The sequence below is a fragment of the Mus pahari genome, chromosome 18 (genome assembly GCF_900095145.1).
Source record: "Mus pahari chromosome 18, PAHARI_EIJ_v1.1, whole genome shotgun sequence".
Lineage (NCBI taxonomy): Eukaryota > Metazoa > Chordata > Mammalia > Rodentia > Muridae > Mus > Mus pahari.
Genome location: NC_034607.1, coordinates 1,557,992 through 1,571,145, shown reverse-complemented (window position 1 = coordinate 1,571,145; position 13,154 = coordinate 1,557,992). Strand labels below are relative to the sequence as shown.

Below are 13,154 nucleotides of genomic sequence, written 5' to 3'. Positions count from 1 at the left end.
GAACTCAGAAATCCGCCTGCCTCTGCCTCCCCGAGTGCTGGGATTAAAGGCGTGCGCCACCACGCCCGGCAAGTTTTAATATAGTAAAAGTGTGTTTTTTTTCCCCAAAGAAGTTTACCTTGAAGTTTTCACCTTCTTCTTTCACCTAGCTGGATTATAAAGTTGGCTGGAAGAAACTGAAGGAAGTATTTAGTATGGCTGGTGTGGTGGTCCGAGCAGACATTCTGGAAGATAAAGATGGGAAAAGTCGTGGAATAGGCACTGTGACTTTTGAACAGTCCATTGAAGCTGTGCAAGCAATATGTATCCTTTTGTGGGAATTCAGCTCATGGCAAACAGTGCCCACAGCACTGTTAGGCATTAGCATACCTAAGTATATTACAACAAGGTAGAAGTAACTATTTCCTCTGTGACGAGAGTAAATAGATTACTATGAAATATGAGAAATTTCTGGAGTAGAACACAGATGGATAAAAGGTGGTTGTATCATAGACACATGCTATGAATGGTCTTTTCAGAGGAGTTTAGGAAATAAACCACTTATGAGAACTGAGGCTTTTATTTCTTTATAATACATCCTTATGGACTGGACCCTCTGTCTGTGGTAGAGAAGACATTGTTTGAAGAGATCCCTTTCTTTGCCGTAGGCTTGCCCTCGGGTTACATCTTTTTAATTACAGTGAGTATGTCACACATAACTACAGAAATTAAACTCAGGAGACTATTGCTTTACCCAGAAAACATATTTCAGAAATACTAAAGACTCTTGGTCTGTTGAACACATAGATAACTGCTTTAACTAATTACCAGAAACATTTTGTAGTGTAAAGTCATTACTAAAACTTCATACCTAGAGAGTTGAAATTTCTTATCAGTTCACAGAGAGGGACTGGTAACTGTGGAGTTGTTACCTTTTTAATCTTTTATATGGTATGCTTTAACAGTTGTTAGAAACAGCCTTAATTGTAATACCAGCTATGTTTAATGGCCAGTTGCTGTTTGATAGACCAATGCACGTCAAGATGGTAAGTTACTAGGATCACTTTCTTTGTAATATGTTCAAGTAAGTTAGGAAAAATGTAGAATTACTAAAACTGTATCTAGCCCTTAAGCTAAACCTGTTATTTAGTAGGCTGCAGAGTGATGAGTCCCTTTGCTCATGGAAGTTTTTTCTGTACATTCCTGTCTAGTTGATTATTACTGTTAACTCCTATGTTCAGGAAGCCCATTGAGTATCCTGCTTGAGCTACAAAGAGTCAACTACAAAGGATTTTAGCATAGAACTCCAGTTTTCAAAGTATAACATATGGTGTTTGGTTAGTATAATGAACAAATATTTGATTCAGACAGCTTTTAAAGGTCTATTGAAGTTCAGTCTTAATAAACAGTAACCCTACTATAACGTTGCCAAAGATAATAATTTATAGAAGCAGTACTAGAAGATGTTGAGGCCAGTCTGGGTTATAATTCAGATTCAGGAATAAAATAAAAGGAGCTATAAATTTTGTTATTTGAAGGAGTTTAAGTCTTTGAATGGCTAATGGAGTCATAAGACAAAAAAAAAAAAAAAAAAAAAAAAGGATTTAAAAGAGGGGCTAACGAGTTGGTTCAGCAGTTAAGAGCACTGGCTATTCTTCCAGAAGACCCCGTTTTAGTTCCTAACACCCACATGACAGCTCACCACTGTCTGTAACAATAGTTCCAACACTTCCACTCAGATACACATGTAGGGTAAAAAAGCAATGCACATAAGATAAACAAATAATAATTTAAAAAATGAAATATTTTGAGCCTCACTAGTACTTACTGCTCAAGTTCTACTCTACACTACACAAATGTATTTGTATCCTTCCTGTTGGCACAGAAGATAAAAACATGCTCCCAAATACCTCTTTGTGTTTGATATAATTATTCTGTGCCATGGCTATGTCATAGTTTATTTATATTTAACTAGTTATCGTGTTTGTTTAGTTTAAATTTTTGCTTTTTCCCCGGTGCTAGGGACTGGACACAGGGCCTTGTACGTGATAGGCGGTTGTTTTATCTCTGGGCTACATCTGCAGACCTGTCTTTGTTATTATTGTTTGTTTGTCGTTTGCTTCATTTTTTGTGATAGTTTTGTGTAATGTAAACTATCCTAGAACTTGCTGAGTATCCCAAAGCTGGCCTTGAATTCCTGATCCTTTTGTGTGAGTCTCTCAAATATTGGGAATACAGGTGTGCAGCACACAGTCCTGGCCTCTTTGGTTCTTTGTTGTGGTAAATGTTTCCCATCTGTTGCTATTGGTGCTCCAGTGGAGACTAAGACCTTTTTCTTTTCCCAGGATGAGAGGGCTTTACCAAAGGGAGACTTTTTCCCTCCTGAACGCCCACAGCAACTTCCCCGTGAGTATATGAATTATACTAGATAGAAGCTGTTCCAGTTAAATTTATACCTGCAGTTGTGGAAAGTTTTCCCTGGGGATTCTTGTGATCTGTTTGTCCTGTCACCACCCCACCCTACATAGGTTGCACTATGTAGCCTTGGATAGCTTGGAATTCACAGAGATCTGCTTGCCTCTACTTCCTAAGTGCTGGGATTAATGGTGTGCACTGTACCATGCATGTCTTAATTAGTCGTTTTCTATAGATTTTTCAGGATAAGAAATGAGTAAAGAAATTTACAACTTAAGAGTTTTGATAGTGGCACTGACTCAGAGGATAAAGGCATCTCATGCAAAACCTGATGACTTGAGTTTAACTCTTGGCACCCACGTATGATTCCTTCAAGTTGTCCTCTGACCCCTACTCGTGTACCAAAGCATACATGCTTTTCTGTGTGTGGTGGTCTGAGTGATAATGGCCCTCATTAGCTCTTACATTTGAGTGTTTGGTTCCCAGTTAATGGTACTATTTCAAAGGATTAGGATGTGTGGCTTTGTTGGACATGATAAGTCACTGGGGCAGGCTTCAAGGTTTCAAGGCCCACAATATCCACAGTTAACTCTCTGCCTTGTTTTTCTTTTCTTTTCTTTTCTTTTCTTTTCTTTTCTTTTCTTTTCTTTTCTTTTCTTTTCTTTTCTTTTCTTTTCTTTTCTTTTCTTTGGTTTTTCGAGACAGGGTTTCTCTGTGTAGTCCTGGCTGTCCTGGAACTCACTCTATAGACCAGGCTGGCCTCGAACTTAGAAATCCACCTGCCTCTGCCTCCCAAATGCTGGGATTAAAGGCGTGTGCCACCACCGCCCAGCTTAATTACTTTTCTAGCACCATATCTGCCTTTCTGTTGCCATGCTCCCTGCCATGATGGTCAGGGAGTCTTAACTCCTGGAACCATGAGCCCCATATTAATCTTTTTTTAATGAGTTGCCTTGGTCCTGGAATCTTGTCTTATCACAGCATTAGGAAAGTAACACATTGTATTTCTCCGTTGCAGACACGTTTTTAAAGACGGGCTCTTGGATTACACTGTGACAAGGCAGGCTGTCCAGATATAGAGAGCAAAATTATGCAGTTTGAAAGTGTCTTGGAGTAGGTGGGTGGTTAAACAAATTGCAAATGGAATAAATGCCAAGTTGAGCTGGATTTTGCTATATAGTCTATTAGTATCCCTTTCAGGTATATTCTAAGGACTAAAACTAATGTCCACACGAAGAAATGACATAAATGCTTAGAGTAGCGTGACTCACTAGTCAAAAATTCAAGCCAGAATTGTTGGTAGTCTAAAGCAGGCAAGTATGAGTTCAACACTGGTCTGAGTACACGGGTAGATGTTATTTAAAAAGGGAAGGGAGAATGTTGGAAGTGATCCATTAATTTATTGCCAAAATTTGGCAAAATCAGTTGATTAGTCGAAAGGGGGTGGGGGTGGAGGCACAATTTGGTATAGATAACCCTTGTTTCCAACTGTGGGCAATGCCCAGAACAGGTGAGTCTAAAAGGCAGAAGATAGTTCCACCATGGTGCTGAGGAGAGAGCTGAGGAGTTACTGCTATTGGGAATGAGGTTTTTAGAGTGATGAGAAAGTTAATGAAATTCTGATAATTACTAGCTTAAAAGGGCCTGTAGCTTTAGGAATAGGTCAAAAATACAGATATAGTGATTGAGCACTTAGCTAAGGTTAGTTCAGATTACCCAGTAGCAAAAAAGGGATCAGGGAGAGAGTAGATGGCTTGTCTGTTGAAAGGACAATATTTCCTTACTACCTGTCTGCTGGCAGGTGGTCACTTAACATGCTTGTTGTGGTTCTTGTTGATGCTTGTGTTAGAGGTAAAGGAGCACTGTGCCCCAGGGACCCATTATCCCTGGTTCTTGGTCTCTTGGTATGACTCAAAGGGTTGATCTCAGAGCTTTGAATACATTGGAATAATAACCCTTGGTGACTTATTGGAGCTGTTGCCATGCAATTAAAAATCTACTTGATAGATTAAGTACCTAGAGCCAGTTGAGGTTTTTTGTTGTTCATTATCTTGGTTTAAGTGTCAGGCCTCGGTGACTCTTTCCAGATACCAGTCTGCATTCTTGTTTCCTTAGTTGTGTTTGTAGAGCATAGCAGTGAAGATGTGCTGGATATCAACTTAGTAATTCTTTTTTTTTTTTTTTAAAGATTTATTTATTTATTGTATGTAAGTACACTGTAGCTGACTTCAGACACTCCAGAAGAGGGCGTCAGATATTGTTACGGATGGTTGTGAGCCACCATGTGGTTGCTGGGATTTGAACTCGGGACCTTTGGAAGAGCAGTCGGTGCTCTTACCCGCTGAGCCATCTCACCAGCTCCCCAATTTAGTAATTCTTGAGGTGGTAGCATACATCTGTGATACCAGCATTCAGAGGGTAGAGGCAAGATGATCTCAAGTTGGAGGCCAGCCTTGGGCTGCATAGTAAGACCTTGTTTTTAAAAGAAGAGGGCAAAGAGGGCAGGGGAAAGAGAAAGGTTTGATTTCTTTAGAAAAAAAAATGAGATGTGGCTCGTGCAGGGACATATGAGTCTTTGTAAGTTTGAGGCTAGAGAGGGCTACATAGTGGTACTATATATGTTATTTTATTTGTTTCTTTAGTGCATTAATTTTGTGTGTGTGTCTGTGTGTGTGTATGTTAATGTGCAGATGCTTGAAGGTCATAGGACAACTGAATGCACCAGCTTTCCCTACCATAGGTTCTGGAGGTAGAATTCAGGATTGAGAGTAAGGTCCTTAACCCTTGAGTCATCTTGCCAGCCTGTGAACTGACTTTTTAGCTGCCCTTGTTGTGTAGGTACATATTACATACTCAAGTCTGACTGTACGTAAAAAGTTTCACCTTCATAAAGAGGGTCACTCACAGGTATGCACGTGTATGGGTGGTGAAGTCAAGTCAGGCCCTGGGCTTGCTTGGTCTAGGGATAAAGCATGGCAGCTAGAATATACCAGTTGTCTGAGGGTCACCATGTTTTCAGAAAGGGAAGCCATATTCTTGACTTTATCTGCTTCTTTCAGATGGACTTGGTGGTATTGGCATGGGATTAGGACCTGGAGGGCAGCCTATTGATGCCAACCACCTGAACAAAGGCATTGGAATGGGAAACCTAGGACCTGCAGGTGAGAATTGTTGTGGGGATAAATGGGGAAAATTGAATTTATTAAAGGCCACTATTAGTGCAGTTGAAATCTGGAGATTTTCAAGTATGATTAATGCAATTTCGACAAAACCCCCTTTTCATCTCAGGCTTGTGTGCCCAAAAGCAATATTTTTTTATTGAGTTGAATTTTTTTTTTTTTTTTTTAAAGCCACTGTGTCTCTTCTTCTTAATCATGATGACTTTTGAGCAGACAAGGTAGAGAGTTGGTCTTACTCAAGGTCACACTGAGTAACAGTGCAGCCCACTGACTGCAGAACTACAGCTCTACCATGGGTGCTTTAAGCCTGTCTAGAAGACCATTTTGCACCTGATGTTGACATGACTTTTTCCATAAGTATAAGCATTGGTAAAATAAAAGGAATTGGAAAAGCTTTTATGAATGACAAAACTCATGGGACACAAGGAAAAATGGATAGTGTCTTTGTTCAGGAAGACAAGGAAAACATGAGTGAAAACTTAGCTGTGTGTGTGTGTGTGTGTGTGTGTGTGTGTGTGTGTGTGTGTGTGTTTCTCTGTGCTGTATTTCTGTGCTATTAAGACATATCTCACTCCTTTGGATCTGGACTTGGACTTTTCATAGACACATTTGAAATGGTGATGTGGGTGCTCTGTCTCACCACCGTCACTCTTGCATATCCCTGATATCATGGCTCTACCAGCCTCTGCACACTTTATTTGATTGGGGCTGAGGGAGGGACTATTTGTAGCTTAGAAACTGCTTTATTATTATTTAAATTTTTGCTTTTAATGTTTATTAAACATCTTTCTGTTATATAACATTTTAAAACAGTAACTTTGCATAGTTTGTGTCTGATTGTTATGTTTTATATTTAATGTTGTCTAGCTTGGTCATTAATTAATAAAGATTACGTGAGCTCCAAATCTTTTTTTTTTGTTTTGTTTTGTTTTGTTTTTCGAGACAGGGTTTCTGTGTAGCCTTGGCTGTCCTGGAACTCACTCTGTAGACCAGGCTGGCCTCAAACTCAAAACTCAGAAATCCGCTTGCCTCTGCCTCCCGAGTGCTGAGATTAAAGGCGTGCGCCACCATGCAAGATTGATTGATCGATTGATTGATTGATTTAATGTATGCCAGGAGAGGGCACCAGATCCCATTACAAATGGTTGTGAGCCACCATGTGGTTGCTGGGAATTAAACTCGGGGACCTCTGGAAGAGCAGCTGGTGCTCTTACCCACTGAGCCATTCATCTCTTCAGCGTGGGCTCCAATTTTAATCCACATTTACGCTTACTCTGTTAAAAGCTTTTGTTTGAACTACAATCTTGACAGTTGAAATAGTGGCTATCCCACCTTTGAAATGTAGTAACATCAAAGTTGTTTTTGTTTTTTTAATTTGGAATTTTGTGCTTTTAAAGTTTAAGTATTGCTGCTTTGATTTAAAGTTTGTTTGCATTGACTTTCTCTTTTAAAGGAATGGGAATGGAAGGCATAGGATTTGGAATAAATAAAATTGGAGGTAAGAAATTTAAAATAAAGTACATATGTAATCAAAGCGTTTTCCCCTCATTTTCCTTGTCTTTGAAACCATGCATGTGCATTCTTCCTTTGGTTTTCTAGAAGTCTGAGTCTAAGAATTACTTTATTTTATTTGTCTATCATTCCAGTGGGTGTCTGTTGCCTTGGTTCTGGGTTTCTCACTAACTAGCTCTGTGACCTTGGGCAAATTGCTTTATCTCTCTGTATTCTTGCTTCTGTATTCATAACGGGGTTGAATCAAGCCAAGTTTTTAAAAAAGAAGTCAACTTTTTTCCTCACCCTAAAGCTCTAAAACTTTGTATATTCATAATGTAATGCCAAAAGTGAAATATAAAAACAGTTTTCCTTCCTGATGAATGTGAGCAGGCTCGTTGGGATGACATTAAATACTTTGCTTATAGGCATGGAAGGACCCTTTGGTGGCGGTATGGAAAACATGGGGCGATTTGGATCTGGGATGAACATGGGCCGAATAAATGGTAAGAATGGCATTTCTTCCTGCTTGTGTTTTGTCTACCCTTTGATAGTTGAGGACTTCTTGTCCTTTAATACTGTAAACCTACTGTGCATGATGTTCCATTTCTGTTTTTCCACTTAATCACATACCTGGTGGTGAAGAGATATAGGAAAGCTACATTGTCAGTAATGTAGAGACAGAGGTTTACATTTCCAATGAACTGAGTTTTGTTCTCAAGAGTCCACATGGTTGAAGAAGAAAACTTGAATTCTGCCAGTTGTCCTATGGTAACTTGGCACATGCACATCTAAACAAACAATGGAAAAAATCCTAGCCCAGCCTGCTTCCGCATCTCTAATTGTTTACTTCCTTGAAAGGATAAGTCTGTGAACTGCATGCAAGCACACTTACAGTTCATACTACACAGTATCAATTTGCCTGATATTCCCGAGGAGTGAAATAATACTGTTTTTATTTCCCTTCAGGCTGAGCTTAGAACCCAGTGCCTCATGCATGCCAGACAAACATACCATGGATTTCTACTCCCCTGTCCATCCAATACTACTGGATTTTCCTATAACTTCTCAGTAGAGAAGAAAAGCAAAGTGATACACATTTGAATCTTGCATAAGAGAGATGGATGTATATGTACAGGAATAAAGTAGATAGTGGTAGGAGTCATACAAGACATTTTTTAAAATGAAGTTTATTTTATGCGTGTGAGTGAGGGCCTGTGTATATGTATATCATAAGCATGCCTGTTGCTTTTGAGATCAGAAGAGGCTACTGGAACCCCCAAAACTGGAACAGACAGTTGTGAGCCTATATGGGTACTAGGAACAGCTCTTTTTTTTTTTTTTTAAGATTTTTATTTTTTTATTATATGTAAGTACACTGTAGCTGTCTTCAGACACTCCAGAAGAGGGAGTCAGATCTTGTTAAGGATGGTTGTGAGCCACCATGTGGTTGCTGGGATTTGAACTCTGTACCTTTGGAAGAGCAGTCGGGTGCTCTTACCTGCTGAGCCATCTCACCAGCCCTAGGAACAGCTCTTAACCACTTGTCTGCTCTTAACCACTGAGCCATCTCTCCAGCCCCATTAAAGACTATCTTGGGCAGGTATTAAATGTGGTTGGGCTTTCCCTCACAGAATTTCAACATTTTTAAGACATTACAAAGGATAGGATGACAAATAGTTCTCAACAATATTACAGTGGTATAAAGAACAAATGGATAGAAGTTTTATTCATTTGGTTTGCTCAGCCTTTGCCTCATGCTTGCCAGGCATGTGACCTTGGCCAAGTTACTAAAGATTTTAGCCTCTTTATGAAAAGGCAAGCAGTGGTTATGAGTAATCAGTGATGTAACAGGATTTTTTTTTTTAAGAGTGAGATTTATTATATGTAAATATAGTATAGTTGTTTTCAGACACCAGAAGAGGGCATCAGATCTCATTACAGATGGCTGTGAGCCACCATGTGATTGCTGGGAATTGAACTCAGGACCTTTGGAAGAGCAGTTAGTGCTCTTAACCACTTAGCCATCTCTCTAGCCCAATATAACAGCTTTTGGTAATGGATAATAAGGTTCCATAGGCTCCATATGGGCATAACAATACCATGACTTTACCTGGGTACAGTCTACTAATTTTTTTGTTTCCAGTTGATAGTTGCTATGTTCTTTAAATGTTTAAAGGCCCTAGGAAGATTGTCTACGTTGTTTAGCTAAGCATCCCAACTCTACAGTTGTTTTTTTGGTTTGTAGTCAGTGTGGGTTTTTTTGAGATGTAGGAACTACTGAAACTGTTGCCCAGTATTTGGTGGCTATTGTTGGGTGGAAACTTTTCTTCACAACATGGTTAGGGAACAAATGGTTTTCTTTTTAAATCTAGTTTTATATGTACAGGTGTTTGCCTGTGTATGGTCTCTGTAGTGGTTTCCTTACTGCTGCCCAAGGAGAGCAGAGAGAGTCTCTCTGGAACTGGAGAATGTGAGCTGCCATGCAGGTGCTGGGAATTGAACCCATGATCTTCTGGAAAAATAGCCAGTGCTCTTAACAATCCCATAAATGGTTTTTTTTTTTTCTTTTTCTTTTTTTTTAAAGATTTATTTATTATATGTAAGTACACTGTAGCTGTCCTCAGTCACTCCAGAAGAGGAGTCAGATCTCGTTATGGATGGCTGTGAGCCACCATGTGGTTGCTGGGATTTGAACTCAGGACCTTTGGAAGAGCAGTCGGTGCTCTTACCCGCTGAGCCATCTCACTAGCCCATAAATGGTTTTCTTAAATCTAACCTAACTTGGGCGCTAGCGAAGGTGCATTTATTACCTTTAACTTTATATATGTAAATCTAAATAGACATGAGAGACTAAATGAGAGTAGAAATAGAAAAAGAGAGGCTTTAAAGGAGAGTAATAGTATGATCTATGAAAGAGAAAGGGTTCTAGCATCCTATGGAGGGTTGAGGGAGGAGCAACCAAAACCTAAGAGGTACAAAAATAGCATGAAGAAATCTCTTCTTGGTTTGTTAATAAATAAAGAATAAAACTAGGTCAGTAATAATAAAGGCATCTGAGTTTGAAAGGGGGGAAACTGTTAGTTTTTCCTGGACTTTGTCTTAACTATCTGACTAGTTTGGATTCTTTAACCTTTAAAATTTATAAGAGTGAGTTCATACCTGTATCTGACTAGGATGATTGAATTTCCTATTGCTACAGCTAATTTGTTTTGACATAATGTTATGCTATGAACCTTCCATCATTGCCATTCTGTTATCCCTCTCACTTGTGTGACAAAGGTATCAACTATTCCTGTCCTGAGTGTCTATGAAGTTAAATGTCAACAGGAACAGGTCCTGTTCTGACCTGGATGGAAACATTACCGTTAGGCCTTGCTACTGTTAATTAATACTATTGCTCTCTAAGTAACACTATTTAGTCATTAAATTCCCTGCTACTACTTGTAGGAGTAGACCACTCTATACCAAATAAAATAGTGAAGTTGAATTTTCAGAGTAATGGCCTGGATTGGTTTGGGTTTCCTTCAGTTTTTTATCTGTTACCCCCTTCCTACACATTGTCCCTTTCCAATCATGGCACTAGATCTTTGTGCTCCTTGGTACTTTAAAAATAGGTTTGTGGTCCTTGATCTTGGATGCAGTTGAAAAGATGATAGCTACTATGAATGGCCAGGTGAGTGGTCTGATGAGTAGATGTGTGAGAGCTTTTGTTTCCAGGCCCTAGGCAGCTATATCAGCAGCACATGAAGTATGCGAAGACCTAGAAAAGATTGTTTTTTTACAACCAGTAGATAAGCTATGCTCAAAGAAAAAATGTAGGGAGACAGGGTAAAGTGACCATTGAAATTGATGACTTGGAGGCCTAGAGATTTGGCACCGAGTTAGTTGGCATCTACATGAGGGTGGGTGTGGGGTATCTATGAACATCTCTAAAAAGTTTGGCAGTTTCAATTTATTGAGTACATTTTCCCACATAGCAGAAGACTGAGGAGAATGTACACTTTTAATCCCAGCACTCAGGAGTCAGAGGTAGTTGGATCTCTGAGTTCCGGGACAGCCAAGGCTACACAGAGAAACCCATCTCAAACAAACAAGAAAGATGGGGAAAAAAACAAGGTGTTTGGGGGCCGGGGAGGGATTATATTCCTTTTCAAAGATGTCCTTATATTATGACGTGAAAGGTGAAACTTGCCTACCTTTAAAAGTACAAGAAAGATAGTAAAATGGGTATTTTCTCATTAAATATTTTTATATATATACTTTTATATATGCTTTATCAAATGTTAAAAATGGTTCTTTTGCAAAATAATAAGAAATAGAGAGTTTGAGGCCAGCCTGGTCTACAAAGAGTTCCAGGACAGCCAGGGCTATACAGAGAAACCCTGTCTCAAAAAAACCAAAAAAAAAAAAAAAAAAAGCACAGATTTAGCATGTAAGTTGTGTGTATTTGTTTTGCTTTATAAATATTTGTTTTATTCTTTGGCTATATTTTAATTTTTTCTAGACAGGGTTTCTCTGTCTGGCGCTGACTGTCCTGGAACTTACTCAGTAGACCAGGCTGGCCTTGAAGTACAGAGATGACCTGCCTCTGCCTCCTCTTCCATGGGTTTCAGATAAAGATGTGCGCTACCACGGCCTAGTTTCTGAGTCTACATATCTGTGCTCTAAGAAAAAAATCTGTTAGTAAACTTCAGTTTACAGGAAGTTTTTTATCATTTCTTTTGAAAGCCCTCTTACCTTTTAATTAATTCTGACCTGATGACCTTAAGTACACATTAGGACAGTGAGCAAAACTTTAATGATAAGATACTCCTGTTGTGGGCATTTTTAGTAAGCATCAGTATTCTGTGAACCCCAAATAGGTCCTGAATGAGTCTCAGGTGTCCCTGTAGCAAGGTTGAACATTTTCAGATGAATACCGACTCTTTTTGTTTAATTCCAGACAGGGTTTCTCTGTGTAGTCCTGGCTGTCCTGGAACTCACTCTGTAGACCAGGCTGGCCTCAAACTCAGAAATCCACCTGCTTCTGCCTCCCGAGTGCTGGGATTAAAGGTGTGCGCCAACACGCCCGGCTGAATACTGACTCTTGATAAAGAGCTTCCATTTCCCTGTGTATTTTGTTGCCCAGAAAGCAGTGTTGATTTCCAGCTGCAATGGGGAAACCAGGTCTAATAACAATACTTGGGTATCCAATGTAATACAAATTATTGATCACAAAGGCTTGTAACAATCTCCATCTGGGAACAGCTAGGAGACACAGAAACACAGAGTGCATGCAGCATACAGAGGCCAAGGCAGGATCATATATATATATATATATATATTATATATATCTTTTTGAAGGCCATGTTCTTCTTTGTTATGGCCAGGACCTTAACACAGAAGTACCTAGATTTCTTGGGGATGCTTTCCTGCTTTTTCTGGTAGGCAAGCTTCAGCTTCATTCTTGCTATTTCAACACAGGTGGACCTGTATACAATGACCTTGAATAACACAGCAGCATGAGCTTTCCATTCTGACTGACACACTTTATAGCACCACACTAAGTTTACCTTTTGTCTCCAAAAGCAATTAACAGGAAAGTCTTCTGTCTGCCAGGTCCTGTAGAACTGGGTCTTTGGCTCACACCCCTCTAAGCTTGCTGGGTCTGTGCTTAAGCTGGCAGCCAAGTAGCCATTCATTCTCCCCTTTATTTTCCCACATGCCCAGCATGATTATTATTCTACTTATCTCTCCATCAGCAATCAGGGTACATTTAAGTGTCTTCTCGGTTCCTTGCAAATACTGTGTCCATTTTGTTATACATTCCTGCAGAAATGATGACCAGGGTGATATACTTAACCTCTACTCCCTTAGAAACACCACACAGTAGTGGTGTTTCTACATGCCAGAGTCTGTAGGAACAGCTCTGTGGGCCTCAGGAGGGGCAAAGGTTACCTGGGTGGCATTCTTTCCAGACCATCAGGTGCCTGCCATTGGCAAGTATGCTCTAAGATTGCTATGGCTGGGGCTGGTGAGATGGCTCAGTGGGTAAGAGCACTCGACTGCTCTTCCAAAGGTCCGGAGTTCAAATCCCAGCAACCACAT

General features: G+C 39.7%; 1 protein-coding gene across 2 annotated transcripts in view; it reads left to right on the top strand.

The window, feature by feature from the left end:
• The window catches only part of Hnrnpm (heterogeneous nuclear ribonucleoprotein M), a 40,448-nt gene that overhangs the window by 20,366 nt on the left and 6,928 nt on the right, over nucleotides 1–13,154 (top strand). For both annotated transcript variants that reach the window (XM_021218133.2, XM_021218135.2), the window contains 6 exons: nucleotides 150–303; nucleotides 976–1,025; nucleotides 2,325–2,385; nucleotides 5,454–5,555; nucleotides 7,027–7,071; nucleotides 7,493–7,570. In XM_021218133.2, the coding sequence (XP_021073792.1) occupies nucleotides 150–303; nucleotides 976–1,025; nucleotides 2,325–2,385; nucleotides 5,454–5,555; nucleotides 7,027–7,071; nucleotides 7,493–7,570 (490 nt within the window). The remainder of the gene's footprint in view (nucleotides 1–149; nucleotides 304–975; nucleotides 1,026–2,324; nucleotides 2,386–5,453; nucleotides 5,556–7,026; nucleotides 7,072–7,492; nucleotides 7,571–13,154) is intronic.